The sequence below is a fragment of the Pseudophryne corroboree genome, chromosome 6 (genome assembly GCF_028390025.1).
Source record: "Pseudophryne corroboree isolate aPseCor3 chromosome 6, aPseCor3.hap2, whole genome shotgun sequence".
In the NCBI taxonomy this organism is placed as follows: Eukaryota; Metazoa; Chordata; class Amphibia; order Anura; family Myobatrachidae; genus Pseudophryne; species Pseudophryne corroboree.
In genome coordinates this window covers 633794019-633819580 of record NC_086449.1, presented here as the reverse complement: position 1 = coordinate 633819580, position 25562 = coordinate 633794019, and the positions used below count along the sequence as shown (strand labels likewise).

At 47.5% G+C, this 25562-nt stretch overlaps 1 protein-coding gene across 3 annotated transcripts in view; it reads left to right on the top strand.

The window, feature by feature from the left end:
* The window catches only part of ARHGAP26 (Rho GTPase activating protein 26), a 1013198-nt gene that overhangs the window by 310231 nt on the left and 677405 nt on the right, over positions 1–25562 (top strand). For all 3 annotated transcript variants that reach the window (XM_063928129.1, XM_063928130.1, XM_063928128.1), the window contains exon 11: positions 15370–15448. In XM_063928129.1, coding sequence (XP_063784199.1) covers positions 15370–15448 — 79 coding nt within the window. The remainder of the gene's footprint in view (positions 1–15369; positions 15449–25562) is intronic.

Sequence of the window (25562 nt, the reverse complement as noted above, 5' to 3'; positions counted from 1 at the left end):
TGGACAAATGGTCAGAGTCTCACCTTCATATGCATCAGGAAGTGACCTTATCTCCGAAAGCCCGGATTTCTCTATTGTGGCTACAGGTTCCTCACCTGGTAGAGGGCAGGAGTTTCAATATCCACTCATGGACTCTACTGACAACGGATGCCAGCCTCCGGGGTTGGGTGGCTGTGTCCCAAGGGCCCAGTTCCAGGGGATATGGTCGAGACAGGAGTCTGTTCTGATGATAAACAGCCTGGAACTCAGGGCAATTTACAATGCTCCTCTGCAGGCGTATCATCTCCTTGAGGATCAGGCGATCCAGGTTTAGTCGGACAACGCCACGGCTGTGACGTACATAACCGACAAGGGGGAACAAGAAGCAGGGCGGCGATGCGCGAGGTGTCAAAAAATCCTCCTCTGGGCGGAGGCCATCGCAAGGGCAATCTCAGCCATATTCATTCCAGGAGTGGACAACTGGGAAGCAGACTTCCTCAGCAGGCACGACCTACTTCCGGGGGAATGGGGCCTACGTCCCCAGGTGTTTCAACAGCTAATTCACCAGTGGGGCTGTCCGCAGATAGATCTGATGGCTTCTCGACTCAACAAGAAGCTATGCCGTTACTGTTCCAGAACGAGGGACCCTCAGGCTGTTGCAGTGGACGCACTGACGACACCGTGGATGTACCAGTTTGTGTACTGGTTTTCCTCCTCTACCGCTAATCCAAAGGGTTCTCAAAAGACTAAGTAGGGAAAGCGTTCAGGCAATTCTAATTGCCCCGGAATGGCCGTGACGGACATGGTACTCGGACCTCCTAACCATGGCTCTGGAGGATCCCTGGCCTCTACCACTCTGAGAAGATCTTCTTCAACAAGGTCCGTTCATCTATCCAGACTTACAGCGGCTACGTTTGACGGCTTGGAAGTTGAGAGGGAAATTCTAGCTAGGAAAGGTCTTTCCCCCAGGGTCATTTCCACCATGGTCCAGGTTAGGAAGATGGTTACGTCGAAACATTGCCATCGTATCTGGAAAAAGTATGTTTCCTGGTGTGAGGGTATAAAGGTTTCTCCCGTGGAATTTAGAATTGGTCGTTTTCTACTTTTCCTGGAAGCGGGAGTGGATATGGGCCTATGGTTAGGCTCCATAAAAGTTCAGATTTCTGCGCTCTCTATTTTCTTCCAGAAACAACTTGCTGTGTTGCCTGAAGTACAAACATTCTTGAAGGGAGTACTTTATTTGCAACCACCCTTTGTACCTCCCACTACTCCGTGGGACCTCCAATGTGGTTCTTTCCTTTCTCCAATCAGACTGGTTTGAACCCTTACATAGGGTGGAGTTAAAATTTCTCACCTGGAAAACGATGTTGTTGGCATTGGCGTCTGCCAGGCAGGTGTCTGAATTGGGGGCCTTATCCTGTAAGAGCCCTTAATTGATATTTCATAAAGACAGAGCGAAACTAAGGACCCGTCCTCAGTTCTTGCCAAAAGTGGTGTCAGCCTTTCATGTGAATCAACCTATTGTGGTTCTGGTGTTGTCTGACGCTTTTGTTGGTCCTGAGTCCCTGGATGTGGTCAGGGCCCTGAAGACTTATGTCAAAAGGACGGCTCGCCATCGGTAATCTGACTCGCTGCTTGTCCTTTATGATGCCTCCATCGTTGGTCGACCGACTTCTAAGCAGTCTATTGCCCGCTGGCTCCGGCTGACCATCCAACAGGCATATACTTCGGCGGCTCTGCCCTTACCGACGTCTATTGAGGCCCACTCGACGAGTGGGCCTGAATAGACGGGGAGTATTGGCCCTACAGTTGTGCCGAACTGCTACTTGGTCTGGTTTGTTAAATTCTATAGGTTTGATACCCTGGCCAAGGTTGACCTTCAGTTTGGTCAGGCGGTTTTGCAGGTGTCTCAGCACTCTCCTGCTAGTTTGGGAGCTTTGGGACTTCCCCATGGTACTAAAGTACAAGACCCCAGTATCCACTAGGACGTAAGAGAAAATAGGAATTTAATACCTACCGGTAATTCCTTTTCTCCTAATGCTTAGTGGATACTGGGCGCCCACCTCAGTGCTTCGTTCCTGCTTACCTGTGTAAGTATTTGGTTGAACTGGCGTTGCGGTTTCATTATGTTGGGATAGCTGTGCTATCCTGGTTGGGTTGGTGTTGCTATTATCTGTTCTGGTTAACGCCCTCCTTTCGTTATGGTTGTGTGTTGTCTTGTTGCCTCACTACTGTTGTAATGTTGCTTCTCTCATATTATGTCTGTCTCCTCGGGCACAGTTTTCCTAGACTGAGTTTGGTAGGAGGGGCACACACTTACACACACTAAAGGTTTTTAAAGTGCTAGGCTCAAGTGGACCAGATCTATACCCCATGGTACTAAAGTACAAGACCCCAGTATCCACTACGGACTAGGAGAAAAGGAATTACCAGTATTTAAAAAAAAAAAAGAATCTGTGGCCTAGCGCAGTTGGCAAAGCATTTTAGTTGGGTTTTTTGCATTGTCTTGTGTGTAGCATTTCATGTTGGTCCAAAGCACCAGTAAAGCAGAATATGGGTAGGCTGTGCCTCCCAAGTCCTAACAATTGAGTTACATAGAACGTAGAATTTGACGGCAGATGAGAAGCACTTGGTCCAGCTGGGCTGCCCTAAACCATGCTTTTTTTGGGAGCCTCCCGGCCAATCCGGGAGAGTAGACAAGTATGCCCTAAACACACGTACGTACACACACATTCTATGGTGACTTTTTTTTTTGTGTGTGGATAGGTTAAATGGCTATCATATATTTTTGGATTCTGGGGAGAATATACACACTCCATACAATTAGGGGCATGGTGGGAATCGAGCCCATGACCTCAGTGCTGTGAGGCAGTAATGCTAACCATTACACAATCCACACTGCCCTTTTTTTTATTTTTATTTTATTTTATTTTTTTAGTTTCTAGTGACTATCAAGGACTGGATGTGTGGGTCATTAGATAAAATAAAGTCTGTTTTGTAGGTTTATTAAGTGGGGTCTTTTTTTTTTTTTTTTTTACATGACCATTAAAAATAAATAAATTGAGTTACAGATGTAGACATGCTCATCTTTGCTGCGATGCGGCATGCTGCAACACTGCTTGTTGCATGGCATGCTGTGTTATGATTGTTCACAGCCAGCTACTGCTCCATTAATTCCTTATGGTATTAACAGAGCGATCGGCAGCTGCAAAGCCCGGTATGCCATGCAGCATGACGCATCGCAGTAAGATGAGCATGGCTACATCCGTATATGTTCTAAACTAGCACTGCCTACCCTTCGTTGCCGAGTGATTTATATATTTTATTCAATTATAAAAAAAAATCTTTGCAGTTTTTTAGTTCGTTTGTCGAGAATAGAAGTTACATTTCTGATTCGCACTGTACGATCACATTTATTTTAGCACTGAAATTCCATAAAAAATTAAGAATGTCAACTTAATGGTGCGAAGATGTGGTAATGTGAAAATTGATAAAGACCTCCTGGATACGGCCGACAATATAAGAGCCACTCACACAGTGCCCATGCGTCCGGGAGCACTATAGACTTGAGTTTGTCTCCGCTGCACACATTTTATCTTTATCGGGTGTGTGGGAGTAGTGATGCGGGAACAATGTACTTCTGCATAAGCGGTTTTGGGGGGGGGGGGCAAGGAGGCTCCAGTCAGTGTTGTGGGGTTCAGTGCGCTGAGGGAACGAATACTGTTTGGCCATCGCCTGCATGTGCCTGACTGAAGTGCTGCTAACTCGGGCGTGTTGCAGCCATCTTGCTGGGTCTGGCTGGCTGCGCAGGATCCTGACAGGAGTTGGGTGGAGCCCCAATATGCGTCGCTGCCGCCCCCCCCCCCCCTCTCTTTACCCATGTGTAGCTCTACCTGCTCCGTGGTATGACAACGGAGACCATGAAATGCGTTGATGATTTTGTTTGCTAATTAGCCAATTAACGTGATAGCGAGATGATACATAGCTTATGTTATGCAGAGTCTCAAGGAACATTTCCGTGAAAAGCTAATCAGAATCAGTTCAGAAGTTCTCGGGTTTACTGCGAACATATATACAATTGAATGATTTAAGTAATAGTTTAGATATCTCATATATAATTAATAACCTCCTAAAGTGTTTGATTACTTTTTATGGGTTTTTTTTTTTTGTTTTTTTTTAATCAGATAAATTATTCTGCTATGTTTTTAATTTTTAACAGTTATCTGTTGGAGCGGGCTTGTTCTATTTGTATTACGGTTCTATCTCTAAAGTAATAGGATTTGAAACCAGCATTTCTCTATCGTCCTAGTGGATGCTGGGGTTCCTGAAAGGACCATGGGGAATAGCGGCTCCGCAGGAGACAGGGCACAAAAAGTAAAGCTTTTCCGATCAGGTGGTGTGCACTGGCTCCTCCCCCTATGACCCTCCTCCAGACTCCAGTTAGATTTTTGTGCCCGGCCGAGAAGGGTGCAATCTAGGTGGCTCTCCTAAAGAGCTGCTTAGAGAAAGTTTAGCTAGGTTTTTTATGTTACAGTGATTCCTGCTGGCAACAGGATCACTGCAGAGGGAAGGGGTATTATTCCACTCTTTTTGTGGTACCGAAGCCGGATGGCTCGGTAAGGCCTATTCTAAATCTGAAGTCCTTGAACCTGTACATAAAGAAGTTCAAGTTCAAAATGGAGTCACTCAGAGCAGTGATAGCGAACCTGGAAGAGGGGAACTTTATGGTATCCTTGGACATCAAGGATGCGTATCTCCACGTTCCAATTTACCCCTCACACCAGGGGTACCTCAGGTTCGTTGTACAAAACTGTCACTATCAGTTTCAGACGCTGCCGTTCGGATTGTCCACGGCACCTCGGATCTTTACAAAGGTAATGGCCGAGATGATGATTCTTCTTCGAAGAAAAGGCGTATTAATTATCCCATACTTGGACGATCTCCTAATAAGGGCGAGGTCCAGAGAACAGCTAGAGATGGGATTAGCACTGTCTCAAGAAGTGCTAAAACAGCACGGGTGGATTCTGAATATTCCAAAATCCCAGTTAATGCCGACAACTCGTCTGCTGTTCCTAGGGATGATTCTGGACACGGTTCAGAAAAAGGTTTTTCTCCCGGAGGAAAAAGCCAAGGAGTTATCCGAGCTTGTCAGGAACCTCCTAAAACCAGGAAAGGTGTCTGTACATCAATGCACAAGAGTCCTGGGAAAAATGGTGGCTTCTTACGAAGCGATTCCATTCGGCAGATTCCACGCAAGAATTTTCCAAAGGGATCTGTTGGACAAATGGTCAGGGTCGCATCTTCAGATGCACCTACGGATAACCCTGTCTCCACGGACAAGGGTGTCTCTTCTGTGGTGGTTGCAGAGTGCTCATCTATTGGAGGGCCGCAGATTCGGCATACAGGATTGGATCCTGGTGACCACGGACGCCAGCCTGAGAGGCTGGGGAGCAGTCACACAAGGAAGAAACTTCCAGGGAGTATGGACGAGCCTGGAAACGTCTCTTCACATAAACATTCTGGAACTAAGAGCAATATACAATGCTCTAAACCAGGCAGAACCTCTGCTTCAGGGAAAACCGGTATTGATCCAGTCGGACAACATCACGGCAGTCGCCCATGTGAACAGACAGGGCGGCACAAGAAGCAGGAGGGCAATGGCAGAAGCTGCAAGGATTCTTCGCTGGGCAGAGAATCATGTGATAGCACTGTCAGCAGTGTTCATCCCGGGAGTGGACAACTGGGAAGCAGACTTCCTCAGCAGACACGATCTTCACCCGGGAGAGTGGGGACTTCATCCAGAAGTCTTCCACATGCTGGTAACCCGTTGGGAAAGACCAATGGTGGACATGATGGCGTCTCGCCTCAACAAAAAACTGGACAGGTATTGCGCCAGGTCAAGAGATCCGCAGGCAATAGCTGTGGACGCGCTGGTAACGCCTTGGGTGTACCAGTCGGTGTATGTGTTTCCTCCTCTGCCTCTCATACCAAAAGTATTGAGAATTATACGGCAAAGAGGCGTAAGAACGATACTAGTGGTTCCGGATTGGCCAAGGAGGACTTGGTACCCGGAATTTCAAGAGATGATCACGGAAGATCCGTGGCCTCTACCTCTAAGGAGGGACTTGCTTCAGCAGGGTCCCTGTCTGTTTCAAGACTTACCGCGGCTGCGTTTGACGGCATGGCGGTTGAACGCCGGATCCTAAAGGAAAGAGGCATGCCGGAAGAAGTCTTTCCTACTTTGATTAAAGCAAGGAAGGAAGTAACCGTGCAACATTATCACCGAATTTGGCGAAAATATGTTGCGTGGTGCGAAGATCGGAGTGCTCCGACGGAGGAATTTCAACTGGGTCGATTCCTACATTTCCTGCAATCAGGATTGTCAATGGGTCTCAAATTGGGATCTATTAAGGTTCAAATTTCGGCCCTGTCGATTTTCTTTCAAAAAGAATTGGCTTCAGTCCCTGAAGTCCAGACCTTTGTTAAGGGAGTGCTGCATATACAGCCTCCTGTGGTGCCTCCAGTGGCACCGTGGGATCTAAATGTGGTTTTGGACTTCCTAAAATCTCATTGGTTTGAACCACTAAAAAAGGTGGATTTGAAATATCTCACATGGAAAGTGACCATGCTTCTAGCCCTGGCTTCTGCCAGGAGAGTGTCAGAATTGGCAGCTTTATCTTACAAAAGCCCATATCTGATTTTCCATTCGGACAGGGCAGAACTGCGAACTCGTCCGCATTTTCTCCCTAAGGTGGTGTCAGCATTTCATCTGAACCAGCCTATTGTAGTGCCTGCGGCTACAAGTGACTTGGAGGACTCCAAGTTACTGGACGTTGTCAGAGCATTAAAAATATATATTGCAAGGACAGCTGGAGTCAGAAAATCTGACTCGTTGTTTATATTGTATGCACCCAACAAGATGGGTGCTCCTGCGTCTAAGCAGACGATTGCTCGTTGGATCTGTAGCACAATCCAACTTGCACATTCTGTGGCAGGCTTGCCACAGCCTAAATCTGTAAAGGCCCACTCCACAAGGAAGGTGGGCTCATCTTGGGCGGCTGCCCGAGGGGTCTCGGCATTACAACTTTGCCGAGCAGCTACGTGGTCAGGGGAGAACACGTTTGTAAAATTTTACAAATTTGATACTCTGGCTAAGGAGGACCTGGAGTTCTCTCATTCGGTGCTGCAGAGTCATCCGCACTCTCCCGCCCGTTTGGGAGCTTTGGTATAATCCCCATGGTCCTTTCAGGAACCCCAGCATCCACTAGGACGATAGAGAAAATAAGATTTTACTTACCGATAAATCTATTTCTCGGAGTCCGTAGTGGATGCTGGGCGCCCATCCCAAGTGCGGATTATCTGCATAAGTTGTACATAGTTATTGTTAACTAATTCGGGTTATTGTTAAAGGAAGCCATCTTTCAGAGGCTCCGCTGTTATCATACTGTTAACTGGGTTTAGATCACAAGTTGTACGGTGTGATTGGTGTGGCTGGTATGAGTCTTACCCGGGATTCAAGATCCTCCCTTATTGTGTACGCTCGTCCGGGCACAGTACCTAACTGGAGTCTGGAGGAGGGTCATAGGGGGAGGAGCCAGTGCACACCACCTGATCGGAAAAGCTTTACTTTTTGTGCCCTGTCTCCTGCGGAGCCGCTATTCCCCATGGTCCTTTCAGGAACCCCAGCATCCACTACGGACTCCGAGAAATAGATTTATCGGTAAGTAAAATCTTATTTTTTCCATTCTGGCTATCTCTTATCAGGCTTTTAATAAGCCAAAGGGAAACACATTGCAAGACTGTTGAAAGGCAACTTTACCCTGGCTTATGTCAGCTGCTCACACTTAGCGTGTGTCTGCAATATACAGATGTGCCTCATACATCTAACCTCAATACGCCATGCAGTGCGAGATGCCTGGCATGAGTGAGCTGCAAGGTCCTGTGCAAATCTGCTAGCGTTGGGAATTCTTTTTTATGCAGCCAGATCGGCGTCCATCTCCTCACTTGCTGGCGGCCACCCAACACAGGGCAAGGCCGGCCAGCATGTGTAGTGCCGCCTCACGATGCGTCCGCAAGGTGTAGGGTTGCGCACTTGCACTGTGGCTGGTGTGCATGCACAGACCACCCGAATGCAGCCGCTGATTAGAGTCTTAATCACTCGAGTCTGTATACGGAGCACAATGGAGCTTATATTGCAAGAAAGCTGCGGCTACTACATTGTAGCACTTCATGTACAGGTTCTGAAACTCAGTCGCTTGGGGGGTGACGTTTCATGAAGTGACGCAGTTGCATCATTACATCATGACGCAACCGCATCACTTTGAGAAACTCCACACCATGCTCTGGGAGGCACGAGGGGAAGCAGGATGAGAGCCAGCAAATGCCGCAGCGGCTGTCCTATGCGATCGCACATCTCTCCGCTGCTAAAATTGGCTGTGTGTATATGCATGCATGTGTGCATATGTGTATGTGTACGTATATGTGTACACACACATATATATTTCTCTGACGTCCTAGTGGATGCTGGGAACTCCGTAAGGACCATGGGGAATAGCGGGCTCCGAAGGAGGCTGGGCACTCTAGAAAGATTTATGACTACCTGGTGTACACTGGCTCCTCCCACTATGACCCTCCTCCAAGCCTCAGTTAGATTTCGTGCCCGGCCGAGGTTGGATGCACACTAGGGGCTCTCCTGAGCCCTTAGAAAGAAAGTATAGTTTAGGTTTTTTATTTTCAGTGAGACCTGCTGGCAACAGGCTCACTGCAGCGAGGGACTAAGGGGAGAAGAAGCGAACTCGCCTGCTCGCAGCCGGATTGGGCTTCTTAGGCTACTGGACACCATTAGCTCCAGAGGGATCGACCGCAGGCCCAGTCCTTGGTGTTCGGTCCCGGAGCCGCGCCGCCGTCCCCCTTACAGAGCCAGAAGCAAGAAGAGGTCCGGAAAAACGGCGGCAGAAGACATCAGTCTTCACCAAGGTAGCGCACAGCACTGCAGCTGTGCGCCATTGCTCCTCATGCACACTTCACACTCCGGTCACTGATGGGTGCAGGGCGCTTGGGGGGAGCGCCCTGAGCAGCAATAAAAAACACCTTGGCTGGCAAAATACCACAATATATAGCCCCAGAGGCTATATATGTGGTAAATATCCCTGCCAGAATCCAGGAAAAAGTGGGAGAATAGGCCGCGGAAAAGGGGCGGAGCTATCTCCCTCAGACACACTGGCGCCATTTCTCCTTCACAGATCCGCTGGAAGGAAGCTCCCTGGCTCTCCCCTGCAGTCTACACTTCAGAACAGGGTAAAAACAGAGAGGGGGGGCACTAAATTTAGGCGCAAAATATATATAAATAAAAAGCAGCTATAGGGGACATAACTCAGTTAGTCCCTGCATTATATAGCGCTCTGGTGTGTGCTGGCATACTCTCACTCTGTCCCCCCAAAGGGCTTTTGTGGGTCCTGTCCTCATTCGGAGCATTCCTTGTGTGTGTGCGGTGTGTCGGTACTGCTGTGTCGACATGTTTGATGAGGATAATGATGTGGAGGCGGAGCAGATGCCTTTAGAAGGGATGTCACCCCCTGCGGGGCAGACACCTGAGTGGATGGGCTTATGGAAAGTTAATGAGTGCACGTATAGACTCCTTATATAAGAAAATCGACGACATGCCAAATGTGGGACAGCCGACTTCTCAGCTCGTGCCTGCCCAGGTGTCACATGGGTCGTCAGGGGCTCTAAAACGGCCGCTACCTCAAGCAGACCCAGATGTCGACACTGATACTGACACCAGTGTCGACGACGATGAGTCTAACCTGATGCCCACTAAGGCCATTCACTGCATGATTGAGGCAATGAAAGAGGTGTTACACATTTCTGATATAAATACAGGTACCACTAAAAAGGGTATTATGTTTGTGGAGAAAAAACTACCCGTAGTTTTTCCCCCGTCAGAGGAATTAAATGAAGTGTGTGAAGAAGCGTGGGCTTTCCCTGATAAAAAATTGGTAATTCCTAAGAAGGTACTAATGGCGTTCCCTTTCCCGCCAGAGGATAGGTCACGTTGGGAAACACCTCCTAGGGTGGATAAAGCGCTCACACGTTTGTCTAAAAAGGTGGCACTACCGTCTCCGGATACGGCCGCCCTCAAGGAACCTGCTGATAGAAAGCAGGAGGCGATCCTGAAGTCTGTATATACACACACAGGCATTATACTTAGGCCAGCTATTGCGTCAGCTTGGATGTGCAGTGCTGCCGCTGCGTGGTCAGATAAACTGTCAGAAAATATTGACACATTAGACAGAGACACGATCCTGTTAACCATAGACCATATAAAAGACTCAGTCTTATATATGAGAGATGCACAGAGGGAAATCTGCCGACTGGCATCTAAAGTAAGTGCATTGTCCATTTCTGCTAGGAGAGGCTTATGGACTCGCCAGTGGACAGGAGATGCAGATTCAAAAAAGCACATGGAAGTGTTACCATATAAGGGTGAGGAATTATTTGGGGATGGTCTCTCGGACCTAGTTTCCACAGCAACGTCTGGGAAGTCAGCTTTTTTTACCCCATGGCCCCTCACAGCCTAAGAAGGCACCGTTTTATCAGGTTCAGTCCTTTCGGACCCAGAAAAACAGGCGTGGAAAAGGCGGGTCCTTTCTGTCCAGAGGCAGAGGTAGGGGAAAAAGGCTGCAACAAACAGCAGGTTCCCAGGAGCAAAAGTCCTCCCCCGCTTCTTCATCCAAGTCCGCCGCATGACGGTGGGGCTCCACAGGCGGAGCCTGGTACGGTGGGGGGTCGCCTCAAAAATTTCAGCGATCAGTGGGTTCGCTCACAGGTGGATCCCTGGATCCTGCAAATAGTATCTCAGGGGTACAAGCTGGAATTTGAGGCGTCCCCACCCCACCGTTTCCTAAAATCTGCCTTGCCGATTGCTCCCTCAGACAGGGAGGCGGTGCTAGCGGCAATTCACAAGCTGTATTCCCAGCAGGTGATAATCAAGGTACCCCTACTTCAACAAGGCCGGGGTTATTATTCCACACTATTTGTGGTACCGAAACCGGACGGTTCGGTGAGACCCATTCTAAATTTGAAATCCTTGAACACGTACATAAAGAAATTCAAGTTCAAGATGGAATCGCTCAGGGCGGTTATTGCAAGCCTGGACGAGGGGGATTACATGGTATCCCTGGACATCAAGAATGCTTACTTGCATGTCCCCATTTACCATCCTCACCAGGAGTACCTCAGATTTGTGGTACAGGATTGCCATTACCAATTCCAGACGCTGCCGTTTGGACTGTCCACGGCACCGAGGGTATTCACCAAGGTTATGGCGGAAATGATGATACTCCTTCGAAGAAAGGGTGTTTTAATTATCCCGTACTTGGACGATCTCCTAATAAAAGCGAGGTCCAAGGAACAGTTGTTGGTGGGAGTAGCACTATCTCAGGAGGTGCTGCACCAGCACGGCTGGATTCTGAATATCCCAAAGTCACAGCTGGTTCCGACGACACGGCTACTGTTCCTGGGTATGATTCTGGATACAGTCCAGAAGAAAGTGTTTCTCCCGGAGGAGAAAGCCAGGGAGTTGTCATCTCTAGTCAGAGACCTCCTGAAACCAAAACAGGTATCCGTGCATCGCTGCACGCGGGTCCTGGGAAAGATGGTGGCTTCTTACGAAGCAATTCCCTTCGGCAGGTTCCATGTCAGAATTTTTCAGTGGGACCTGTTGGACCAGTGGTCCGGATCGCATCTTCAGATGCATCGCTTGATAACCCTGTCTCCAAGAACCAGGGTGTCTCTACTGTGGTGGCTGCATAGTGCCCATCTTCTAGAGGGCCGCAGATTCGGCATACAGGACTGGGTCCTGGTGACCACGGATGCCAGCCTTCGAGGCTGGGGGGCAGTCACACAGGGAAGAAACTTCCAAGGACTATGGTCGAGTCAGGAGACTTCCCTTCACATAAATATTCTGGAACTAAGGGCCATCTACAATGCCCTAAGTCAAGCAAAATCCCTGCTTCTACACCAGCCGGTACTGATCCAGTCAGACAACATCACGGCAGTCGCCCATGTAAATCGACAGGGCGGCACAAGAAGCAGGGTGGCGATGGCAGAAGCCACAAAAATTCTCCGATGGGCGGAGAATCATGTACTAGCACTGTCAGCAGTGTTCATTCCGGGAGTGGACAACTGGGAAGCAGACTTCCTCAGCAGACACGACCTCCACCCGGGAGAGTGGGGACTTCATCCAGAAGTCTTTCAGATGCTGGTAAACCGTTGGGAAAAACCACAGGTGGACATGGTGGCGTCCCGCCTCAACAAAAAGTTAAAAAGATATTGTGCCAGGTCAAGGGACCCTCAGGCGGTAGCTGTGGACGCTCTAGTGACACCGTGGGTGTACCAGTCGGTTTATGTGTTCCCTCGTCTGCCTCTCATACCAAAGGTATTGAGAATAATAAGAAAGAGAGGAGTAAACACCATTCTCGTGGTTCCGGATTGGCCAAGACGAGCGTGGTACCCGGAACTTCAAGAGATGCTCTCAGAGGACCCGTGGCCTCTACCGCTCAGACAGGACCTGCTACAGCAGGGGCCCTGTCTGTTCCAAGACTTACCGCGGCTGCGTTTGACGGCATGGCTGTTGAACACCGGATCCTAAAGGAAAAGGGTATTCCGGAAGAAGTCATTCCTACGCTTATTAAGGCCAGGAAAGATGTTACGGCAAAGCATTATCACCGCATATGGCGGAAATATGTTGCATGGTGCGAGGCCAAAAAGGCCCCAACAGAGGAATTTCAACTAGGTCGATTTCTGCATTTCCTGCAAGCAGGAGTGAATATGGGCCTAAAACTAGGCTCCATTAAAGTACAGATCTCGGCTCTGTCGATTTTCTTTCAAAAAGAACTAGCTTCAGTACCTGAAGTTCAGACATTTGTGAAAGGAGTGCTGCATATTCAGCCCCCATTTGTGCCTCCTGTGGCACCTTGGGATCTCAACGTGATGTTGAGCTTCTTAAAATCACATTGGTTTGGGCCACTAAAAACCGTGGATCTGAAATATCTCACGTGGAAAGTGGTCATGTTATTGGCCTTGGCTTCAGCCAGGCGAGTGTCAGAATTGGCGGCTTTGTCATGTAAAAGCCCTTATCTGATTTTCCATATGGATAGGGCGGAATTGAGGACTCGTCCCCAATTTCTCCCTAAGGTGGTGTCAGCGTTTCACCTGAACCAGCCTATTGTGGTACCTGCGGCTACTAAGGATTTGGAGGACTCCAAGTTGCTAGACGTTGTCAGGGCCCTGAAAATATATGTTTCCAGGACGGCTGGAGTCAGAAAATCTGACTCGCTGTTTATCCTGTATGCACCCAACAAGCTGGGTGCTCCTGCTTCTAAGCAGTCTATTGCTCGCTGGATTTGTAGTACAATTCAGCTTGCACATTCTGTGGCAGGCCTGCCACAGCCAAAATCTGTGAATACCCATTCCACAAGGAAGGTGGGCTCATCTTGGGCGGCTGCCCGAGGGGTCTCGGCTTTACAACTTTGCCGAGCAGCTACTTGGTCAGGGGCAAACACGTTTGCAAAATTCTACAAATTTGATACCCTGGCTGAGGAGGACCTGGAGTTCTCTCATTCGGTGCTGCAGAGTCATCCGCACTCTCCCGCCCGTTTGGGAGCTTTGGTATAATCCCCATGGTCCTTACGGAGTTCCCAGCATCCAATAGGACGTCAGAGAAAATAAGAATTTACTCACCGGTAATTCTATTTCTCGTAGTCCGTAGTGGATGCTGGGCGCCCATCCCAAGTGCGGATTGTCTGCAATACTTGTAAATAGTTATTGTTAACTAAAGGGTTATTGTTGAGCCATCTGTTGAGAGGCTCAGTTGTTTTCATACTGTCAAACTGGATATAGTATCACGAGTTGTACGGTGTGATTGGTGTGGCTGGTAAGAGTCTTACCCGGGATTCTAAATCCTTCCTTATTATGTCTGCTCGTCCGGGCACGGTGTCCTAACTGAGGCTTGGAGGAGGGTCATAGTGGGAGGAGCCAGTGCACACCAGGTAGTCATAAATCTTTCTAGAGTGCCCAGCCTCCTTCGGAGCCCGCTATTCCCCATGGTCCTTACGGAGTTCCCAGCATCCACTACGGACTACGAGAAAAACGAATTACCGGTGAGTAAATTCTTATTATATATATTATGAAGGACGTGTGGATTTAGCTTTTTGTATTTTAATTGGGAATCCACACTACTTCTGTGATAATTGCTAGAGACACAATCAGAGCAGCCAGTAATGTCGATTGTACTATTGCAAGAAAATTGCCTTAAGACGATGCAGTGTCTTATAGGATTGCTGACCTCTATGAATTCAGAAAGTGAAAACACACACTTAACCCATGCTACGTATAATCAAAAACCTTTCTGTTTTTAAAATACAAACGTCTTTCTAATAAAGATTCTGAATGTACATACACAGATTGGTATAAAGGAAAGTCCTTTACTAACACTTGAAATTCCATTCATATATAAATACATTTTAAAACTGGACACAATTCTCTCAAAATGAGTATAGTAGTGTAGAGCAGAGGTTCTCAAACGTGGTCCTCAACGCACCCCAACGGTCCAGATTTTAAGTTTACCCATGCTTGGCCACAGGTGGCTAATTAACATCTCAGTCAATTTGATTTAACCATCTGTGCTGAGCCATGGATATACCTAACACCTGGACAGTTGGGGTGCCTTGAGGACCGCGTTTAAAAACCTCTGCTGTAGAGCCATCTACTGTTCAGTAGTCTCTAATAAAAGCCACATGTTGTTTGATACAAAGTTGCATATGCAGCCAGATCTGCATTTATCTCTGCGCATGTTGAGGGCCGCCCAGCACAGGGCAAGGCTACCCAGCATGTGTGAGGCTGCCCCCCGATGCGCATCGGATCTAAGGTTGACCCCTGGCAGCGCTGTCAGGCAGTCAGCTGCCATTTTTTTTTATTGGAGTAGCTGCATGTGATGCCACCCCCGCAAAGCCATTACTCCGCGGCCGCCGCTGTCAATCACATTGCTGTTGCATCCATCAGGGAAGCGATCGCAATGTGTATGGCCACGCAGCCGCTGAGTGGCCGATGCGCATGTGCAGTTTGCTGCCAACTGCACTACGAGCCGCTGTTGCGACAGAGTCTGAATGATCCCCTGTGTCCTCAGTGCAGTGCTGGCGCTGGATCCTCATCCTCCCACAAACCAAAATGCCAGATCCTGCTGCCTGTGACTAGTGACAAATTAAGCCATTCCTTTGATAACATGTATGGTTGGGTAATTACTCAATTTATTGCCAGAATGGTCTGTGCAGTTTCTTGTCCTATACGTTGCGAAAACGGCCATTTAATTTTATTTCCTGTTATTCACAGACCCAATACTTTAACAATGCAAGCACTTTCAGAAGAGGACAGACGGTTGTGGATGGAAGCCATGGATGGTCGGGAGCCAGTAAGTAACCTTGCTTTGCTTGTACACTGGTCATTTGGACACTATCCAAAGCTTCCGCATGATTACTGTTGAGGTGTGCGAGATCAGAGTCCTCTGGATAGAGACCCTGCGGGTCACATAGAGTATACGGACACATGGGATCATTTCTCAGACATCTGTAGTACTGGTTTATCTGTTACGGGACTAGGATCCTGAAAATGGGAGTTATGATTTTCGGCTGCCTGGACCCCTCCTGCATTTTGTTACAGAAGATGTAACTTAAGAAAGAATATTGGCATTGATCAAAATAGCATATGCATAATTTTTTTTTTAAATTCAAGAATTTTTGGGTTTTATAATTATGCATACACAAAAAAAAATACAGTTAGACATAAGAAAACAAACCATGAACAGAGATTAAAAGAACATTGTGTGTGGACTCAGTGTCATACTTCAGAACAAGATGTTAGGTCAGACCAGGTAGAATAGCACATAAAAATATATTGCAGGGTTTCCTAACAGTTATATCATGTCATATAGAAAGACAAATTGCGCAAAATTAGCAGGCATCGGAGAGAAGGATATAGATATACAGGATGATTGAGCAATCACGTGAGTGGCCGGCGGCAGGCCGTCAGCTATTCCCAGACAAAAACAGATAATCAGTCATAACGAACAATATACCCACCATTCCGCTTTCAAGAGTCAGTAGAAGACGTGCGGATTCAAAGATCAGTCCCGGGCGACTTGTCAAGTAAGGAGACTCAAGCCACCTACCCCAAATATAATATTTTTTTGGCGCTTTCATAGCAAGGTATGAAAACAATAAAAATAGGAGGAGGGCATACAGTAGTCCTGCTGAAGTTGTTTGAAAGATTTAAGTACATCCTGAATATATAGCTGCCCCAGAGAAGTTATACCCCACCTTCCCCACACCTCCATGGTTTGTAAAGAGGACAATTCTGGAAAACCAAAGTTATTATCCAAAGGAGTATCAGGGTCCACACCCCGACCCCGTAAGAGTGCACCAATTTCCAAATAAGAATAGCCTGTTTTATCAAGGGGACCTTAGACATTTTGGTATGTCCACACAGAAGCATTTGAAGGGGGGTGCCACCCGGGTACTCCTGCATTATCATTTGTTAATGTAGAGCAAGAGGATCAGAATCATTAACCCAGTCCCAGATATGCGCTAGTTGAGCTGCATAATAATAAAATATACAAACAGTAAGGGCCAAACCACCTAACAACAATTTGGGCCTAGATAAAGTATCAAGTTTCAATCGCGCCCTCTTGTTAGCCCATATCAATGATGACAACAGACCGTCAATTTGTTTAGATATTTTTAGATTAATATACACAGGAGATTGCTGGATAACGTAGAGGAGCTTGGGCTGATACACCATTTTAACCAGGTTGACTCTGCCTGTGACAGTCGGGAGCAATTTCCCCCAGACCTTAACTTTAGAGCGAATATAGGCTATCTGCGGTGTAATATTGAGGGAGGTGTAAGTAAGTTATTTGACACCCACACCCCCAAATACTTAAAATAATCCACCCACTTGAGTGGAAGAGATGTAAAGGAAACTCCGGGTGTTCACCCTTGTGCGGAGTGATGCAGGATTTATCCCAATTTTATTTTAAGCCCAGAGTAGCTTCCAAAAGTATTTATCATATCCAGGATCCTGGGCATAGAGGTGGCATAGTCATCCACGAATAATAGTAAATCGTCAGCATATAGTGCTATTCTATCCTCCCTAACTCCCACGATGTTGTGGCTGGCTCATATCAAGCAGGCCAATGGCTCAATAGCAATGGCAAACAGAGTGGGGGACAAGGGGCATCCCTGTCTCGTTCCCCGAGACAATGGGAAGGACCGTGAAACCTAGCCATTCACCGAAACTCTAGCCATGGGCAAAGAATACAACAACTGAACATACTTTATAAAATTAGGGCCTATGCCAAATCTGCTCATAGTTTCCCACAGAAAAGCCCACTCCACTGAATCAAAGGCCTTAGCGGCATCTAATGAGACTATAACAGAGGAGTCTGTGTCTTCCCCGGGAACCTGAAAGTGGGTGAACAGACGTCTTAGATTAATGGAAGTGGATCTGATAGGCATAAAGCCCGTTTGATCATGGTGAATGATCTGTGTTATAACCCGGTGGAGTCTATTCGCTACAATCTTGGCCAATAATTTGATATTGGTGGGTAATCGAGAGATTGGACGGTAGGACTCCAACATACCTCGGGTCCTTGTCCGGTTTAGAGATAACAATAATTAACGCCTCCGCCATCGAGGGGGGGAGCGTGTTTTGTTCAAAAATTGAATTGAATAAATGGAGTAGCTGGGGTACAAAGAAATCCAGGTGTTACTTATATAATTTCGATAGGATACAGTCCATACCCGAAGCTTTACCACCAGGAAATGCTTTATTCGCAGCTTCAATCTCGTCTGATGCTAAAGGAGCTTCAAGAAGATCACGGGCATCATTAGACAGACATGGCAGTTGTATAGCATGTATATAATTAGTCAGTTCCAGCAAGGGACAGTCCAGTTTAGAACTAGAGAGATGCTGGTAATAATCAACAAATTCTGCTACAATTTGAGGAGTTTGAGCTATACTGGCACCATCAATACCCAATAAGTGAGACAGCATACAGGAGGAGCCATCACCCCGGGCAAGATTAGCTAAATAAGAACCCGGCCTATCCCCTGTAGTATATAGGACATGGGAAGAAAAAAGAAGCCCATGCCGAGTTTTTTCCATCAAATAGTCTTTCCATTCGTTTTGGAACCGTCCAGTCTATCCTGCAGATAGGCCAGTTCAGAGGAGACAACCCGGGCTTCTAAATCAGTTTCCTTATTCTTAAAGAAGGATTTCAGACAATCCACCCGTTTGATCAAAGTCCCCCTGAGGAAGGCCTTAAAACGCATCCCATAACAAAGGGATAGTGACTGTGCCCTTATTAAGTTAAAAAAATTCCAAACAGGCAGCCTCCAATTCGGAACCCGCCCCCATATGCATCAACCAGAAGGGATTAAAGGGATTTCCAAACCGCTTGACCCCGTTGACAATTTAAATCTATATGAAGCGAGAGAGGAGAGTGATCCGAGATGCCCCTCGTCTCATATCTAATACCGTGGACCCTGGGAATCAACTCTTTAGAGAGGAGGGCTACTGTATGTCTATTCAAGAAAAGGAGGAGTTTGAATGTGAGAAACACGAATACTGTCTCAGAGGGGGGTGCCTCAACCTCCAAGGAACGCTCAGGCCTAGCTCAGACAATATCCGCAAACCGTGTGTTCCCTGATTGAGAAGGAGAGGATACCGCAGACAGCCTATCCAACGCAGGATCAAGGACATTGTTAAAATCCCCCAGGCCATATAGTGGACACACCCGGTGAAAATGCCATAGAGCTCGCTACCTTTTTGCGAATGGGGAGGTGGCACATAAACAGCTAGGAGAAGCAAGGGGATAGAATTCATTTTACAATTTAAAAAGACATATCTACCCCAGGGATCCGTTTGAACACTGGCAAGGGAGAAAGGGATAGTCTTCTTGATAATAACCGATACCCCTCGCGACGCTGAGGTATGCATGGAATCGAATGCCCAACCCACCCAAGGCTTTTTAAGGGACAGTATCTTACAACCCATTAAGTGGGTTTCCATGAGACAGGTTATGTCAGATGCATATTGCTTGATCTGCCTGAGCACAAGGGACCGAAATGGTGAGAGTAATAAAGCAGACAGCCGCGGCCAGACCACACCCAAAAAAACAATCACTCTTGCTTGCTCGCAATACAAATATAGCAATGACCGACACACAATGCAACCAGTAATACAAAGCAACAAACAATTCGTAAGAAAACATCTCCCCCCACCCTGTACACCACCTCAAACTTGTAGCATACCTATCACCTGAACTAAACCAAAACTACCCTAATAGAAGATATACCAGCTGTGGTATAAGTGAAAACATACACACTATGCTAACCCCAGTAGCTATGAAAAAGGGGGAGCCAAGAATTTAATGATACTAAGGTGGGAGAGACTCCCAGCTAAATTCTAAACCCCCCTAGAGCTACCGTGGATCACAATGTGATTAAGTGGAAAATATGGTACATATAACAGTGTGTAACAAACAGAGAGAAATGCAGTATAAATTTGAGTAAACAGCGTATTTTTAAGCAGAAACAAACAGCCGATCACCCCTGCAATGTCATTACAGCAGCGGGCGCCATATAGTGACAAATAATACTTGCAGCGGGATGCACATATTTCCAGTGTTCAGCCATCAGCAAGAATTCTCCGTGCCGGAAAGTGTCTATCCTACCAGACTGTTGTTTCTCGGGGAGTTGAGAAAAAGTGTTTTTCTCCATTGGCGATCACCCGCAATTTAGAAGGAAAAAGCATGGCGTAGGCTAAATTCAACTCACGAAGCCTCCGTTTGATCTGCATAAATTGGGCCCTGTCCTTCTGTACCCCAATTGCAGAGCCCGGGAAGACCGAGATTTGTGTCCCATTCCACTTGGTGCATGTTAATTTCAGTATAACGTCCCGATCACGGTAATGAAGAAGCTTAGCAATGAATGTACGGGGAGGCGCTCCAGGAGGTAATGGATGCATGGGGACCCTGTGGGCTCTACCCACTGCAAAGTGTGACGTAAATTCCTCCGCACCGAACGTGTCCAACAACCATTTCTCAAAGAACTGTTTGGGGTAAGCCCCCTTTTCCTTTTCAGACAGACCAATAAAGCGGACATTGTTACAGCGTAAGCGTCCTTCCATATCCGATAATTTTTTGTGCACCTCAGTCATCAGGGATTCTAGGGTGATAGTGCACCTCCCAAGCAGCGACACTGTATCCTCAAGCGTGGGGATGCGTGTTTCAACTTCTCCAACCAGTTCCCGCACCCGCTGAAGATCTTGATGTATAATAGATAAGTCCACCTGTACTTGGCCAATCTTGTCCGCAAGCCTGGCTTAACTAGCAGTCACTGCCACCAAAACTTTTTGTAAAGCAGCACCTGAGGCCTCAGCAGAGGAGGAGCTAGTAGAGGGATACAGCGGTGAGGAGGCAGGCTGCGTGTCACCCGCCGGTTGTTGTTGAGCAGAGGGGTTCCTGGAAAACTGCTCCAGTTTAGCTGCAGCAGCAGCCGCAGAAGTATGATGATGTTTAATCATTGTAGTCGGCAGTAAGCAGGAGCAATGGATAGAAGGGATAGTAATACTGCCCAAAAATCCCACAATATACTAATCTCCAGAAAAGCACTGATAATTCGAGATAATCAGAGCAGATATACATTCCAGGAAATCTACCTTATTGAAATGGCAGCAGCAATGCAATATGTTCCAAAAGCAGCGTGACACTCACCACTGCAGCAGGGTGAGAGATGCAGTGGATTGACCAGTAACAGGGAGGGAGGCAGTAGACAGCACAGGATGTCCAAATAGGAGTCTAGAGATAATCCCTACAGAACTGTACATCCAAAGTTACACATGTATATATTCCAAACATCAGCATAGATGATGAGTTAGCTGAGTCTGAGGAGACTTTCCCACAGGTATTACAGAACAATGAGGCGGGAAACGTCCAGATCCCACTCTCAGGCAGCCAAATATAGTAGAAGACAGCAGAGCCCACTATAGAGAGCACCACATTAGCAGGAGATGATGTGGCCCTAGTATCACAGTTACTCCATCCAGCTTTGATGGGGCTCTTAGCAGGTGAGAGAGAGGCAGCCAGAGAAGCGCGCCCAGCAGCAGCGAGAGCACCACGTGACGCGGCCGTCCCCAGGCCTACCACACAGCGGTGGTAGAAGGAGCCAGCGGGTGGGCAGGAAACGGACCACTACCCCGCAGTGGGTGTCAGCGACTTGGGTCCTGGTCAGAAGTAGGTAGTGGGAAGGACTGAGGAGAGAGGGGTCTGGCAGGGCTCCCAGCGTGGCGGTAAGCGGGGGAATGAAGTGGCGTCCCATGTGGTGTGGCTTCCTCCTGGGCGCGCAGAAGAGTCGTCATACAGTGGGCAGCAAGGGCCGGACCGGTTCAATAATGGGCACCAGAATGCAGCACCCTAATAGCCAGGGGTGGACCACCTTATAGCTTCAAGGGTATTCTCAGGATATTTTTAGCGGATGATGAAGCTGGAGAGCTACTAAGCCTGTGTGCTACTCGTAGCCACGCCCCCCCATACATAATTGTTTTTAAATTTTCTCATTATAAAAGAAGTGAGTGACCTGTGATTAATCACTTATACTTAAACAGATGGACTACATGAATTACAACGATGTTCTCACAAGTCCTCTCAACAGCACGTGTATGACAAACATTATACTTTCACTAGGTCAACACCACAATTTCATCTGTGATGTTGACATGGTTAAAACGTCAACATCTGGAAAATGTGAGCATTTAAAAATGTCATCCTGTGATGTGTCGACATTACCATTAAGGGTTAGCGTTAATGTCAACATGTTGCAAGTTGATAATGTACATGCCAACATAATGAACACTTTTAACATACAGATGTAGCCTGCAGAAATGGAGAAAAGCAGGGAAGAGGAGTTCTGTTACTACTCTTCTCCGCTGCCCTGACCAGCTCTGTGTTCTCCACTGGGTAGCGCTCATCCGCATGATCCTTCTTCTCCCCTCCCCACAGCCGACGTCTCCAGTCAGCGTTGGGCTGACATCATAGACACTGATAGCACATCCACAGAACTTTTCAAACATCTTTCACAGATGCAAAAGATGTTCGAAATCTCTTGGCTGGGGCAGCTCTTTACCACAAGGCTTGTTCCAGACACCTATCAGTACCAGTAAGTTGAAAATGTATGGCAGGTTGTATCCTATGTATGTAGTATTCTATATAGGTGTATGTGTTACTTTTCAATTGCCTTGCATTCAAATTTGTACTATACATTCTAGAGATGAGCGCCTGAAATTTTTCGGGTTTTGTGTTTTGGTTTTGGGTTCGGTTCCGCGGCCGTGTTTTGGGTTCGAACGCGTTTTGGCAAAACCTCACCGAATTATTTTTGTCGGATTCGGGTGTGTTTTGGATTCGGGTGTTTTTTTCCAAAAACACTAAAAAACAGCTTAAATCATAGAATTTGGGGGTCATTTTGATCCCAAAGTATTATTAACCTCAAAAACCATAATTTACACTCATTTTCAGTCTATTCTGAATACCTCACACCTCACAATATTATTTTTAGTCCTAAAATTTGCACCGAGGTCGCTGTGTGAGTAAGATAAGCGACCCTAGTGGCCGACACAAACACCGGGCCCATCTAGGAGTGGCACTGCAGTGTCACGCAGGATGTCCCTTCCAAAAAACCCTCCCCAAACAGCACATGACGCAAAGAAAAAAAGAGGCGCAATGAGGTAGCTGTGTGAGTAAGATTAGCGACCCTAGTGGCCGACACAAACACCGGGCCCATCTAGGAGTGGCACTGCAGTGTCACGCAGGATGGCCCTTCCAAAAAACCCTCCCCAAACAGCACATGACGCAAAGAAAAAAAGAGGCGCAATGAGGTAGCTGACTGTGTGAGTAAGATTAGCGATCCTAGTGGCCGACACAAACACCGGGCCCATCTAGGAGTGGCACTGCAGTGTCACGCAGGATGGCCCTTCCAAAAAACCCTCCCCAAACAGCACATGACGCAAAGAAAAAAAGAGGCGCAATGAGGTAGCTGACTGTGTGAGTAAGATTAGCGACCCTAGTGGCCGACACAAACACCGGGCCCATCTAGGAGTGGCACTGCAGTGTCACGCAGGATGTCCCTTCCAAAAAACCCTCCCCAAACAGCACATGACGCAAAGAAAAAAAGAGGCGCAATGAGGTAGCTGACTGTGTGAGTAAGATTAGCGACCCTAGTGGCCGACACAAACACCGGGCCCATTTAGGAGTGGCACTGCAGTGTCACGCAGGATGTCCCTTCCAAAAAACCCTCCCCAATCAGCACATGATGCAAAGAAAAAGAAAAGAAAAAAGAGGTGCAAGATGGAATTATCCTTGGGCCCTCCCACCCACCCTTATGTTGTATAAACAAAACAGGACATGCACACTTTAACCAACCCATCATTTCAGTGACAGGGTCTGCCACACGACTGTGACTGATATGACGGGTTGGTTTGGACCCCCCCCAAAAAAGAAGCAATTAATCTCTCCTTGCACAAACTGGCTCTACAGAGGCAAGATGTCCACCTCATCTTCACCCTCCGATATATCACCGTGTACATCCCCCTCCTCACAGATTATCAATTCGTCCCCACTGGAATCCACCATCTCAGCTCCCTGTGTACTTTGTGGAGGCAATTGCTGCTGGTCAATGTCTCCGCGGAGGAATTGATTATAATTCATTTTAATGAACATCATCTTCTCCTCATTTTCTGGATGTAACCTCGTACGCCGATTGCTGACAAGGTGAGCGGCGGCACTAAACACTCTTTCGGAGTACACACTTGTGGGAGGGCAACTTAGGTAGAATAAAGCCAGTTTGTGCAAGGGCCTCCAAATTGCCTCTTTTTCCTGCCAGTATAAGTACGGACTGTGTGACGTGCCTACTTGGATGCGGTCACTCATATAATCCTCCACCATTCTATCAATGTTGAGAGAATCATATGCAGTGACAGTAGACGACATGTCCGTAATCGTTGTCAGGTCCTTCAGTCCGGACCAGATGTCAGCATCAGCAGTCGCTCCAGACTGCCCTGCATCACCGCCAGCGGGTGGGCTCGGAATTCTGAGCCTTTTCCTCGCACCCCCAGTTGCGGGAGAATGTGACGGAGGAGATGTTGACAGGTCGCGTTCCGCTTGACTTGACAATTTTGTCACCAGCAGGTCTTTCAACCCCAGCAGACCTGTGTCTGCCGGAAAGAGAGATCCAAGGTAGGCTTTAAATCTAGGATCGAGCACGGTGGCCAAAATGTAGTGCTCTGATTTCAACAGATTGACCACCCGTGAATCCTTGTTAAGCGAATTAAGGGCTGCATCCACAAGTCCCACATGCCTAGCGGAATCGCTCCCTTTTAGCTCCTTCTTCAATGCCTCCAGCTTCTTCTGCAAAAGCCTGATGAGGGGAATGACCTGACTCAGGCTGGCAGTGTCTGAACTGACTTCACGTGTGGCAAGTTCAAAGGGCATCAGAACCTTGCACAACGTTGAAATCATTCTCCACTGCACTTGAGACAGGTGCATTCCATCTCCTATATCGTGCTCAATTGTATAGGCTTGAATGGCCTTTTGCTGCTCCTCCAACCTCTGAAGCATATAGAGGGTTGAATTCCACCTCGTTACCACTTCTTGCTTCAGATGATGGCAGGGCAGGTTCAGTAGTTTTTGGTGGTGCTCCAGTCTTCTGTACGTGGTGCCTGTACGCCGAAAGTGTCCCGCAATTTTTCTGGCCACCGACAGCATCTCTTGCACGCCCCTGTCGTTTTTTAAAAAATTCTGCACCACCAAATTCAAGGTATGTGCAAAACATGGGACGTGCTGGAATTTGCCCATATTTAATGCACACACAATATTGCTGGCGTTGTCCGATGCCACAAATCCACAGGAGAGTCCAATTGGGGTAAGCCATTCCGCGATGATCTTCCTCAGTTGCCGTAAGAGGTTTTCAGCTGTGTGCGTATTCTGGAAAGCGGTGATACAAAGCGTAGCCTGCCTAGGAAAGAGTTGGCGTTTGCGAGATGCTGCTACTGGTGCCGCCGCTGCTGTTCTTGCGGCGGGAGTCCATACATCTACCCAGTGGGCTGTCACAGTCATATAGTCCTGACCCTGCCCTGCTCCACTTGTCCACATGTCCGTGGTTAAGTGGACATTGGGTACAACTGCATTTTTTAGGAGACTGGTGAGTCTTTTTCTGACGTCAGTGTACATTCTCGGTATCGCCTGCCTAGAGAAGTGGAACCTAGATGGTATTTGGTAACGGGGGCACACTGCCTCAATAAATTGTCTAGTTCCCTGTGAACTAACGGCGGATACCGGACGCACGTCTAACACCAACATAGTTGTCAAGGACTCAGTTATCCGCTTTGCAGTAGGATGACTGCTGTGATATTTCATCTTCCTCGCAAAGGACTGTTGAACAGTCAATTGCTTACTGGAAGTAGTACAAGTGGGCTTA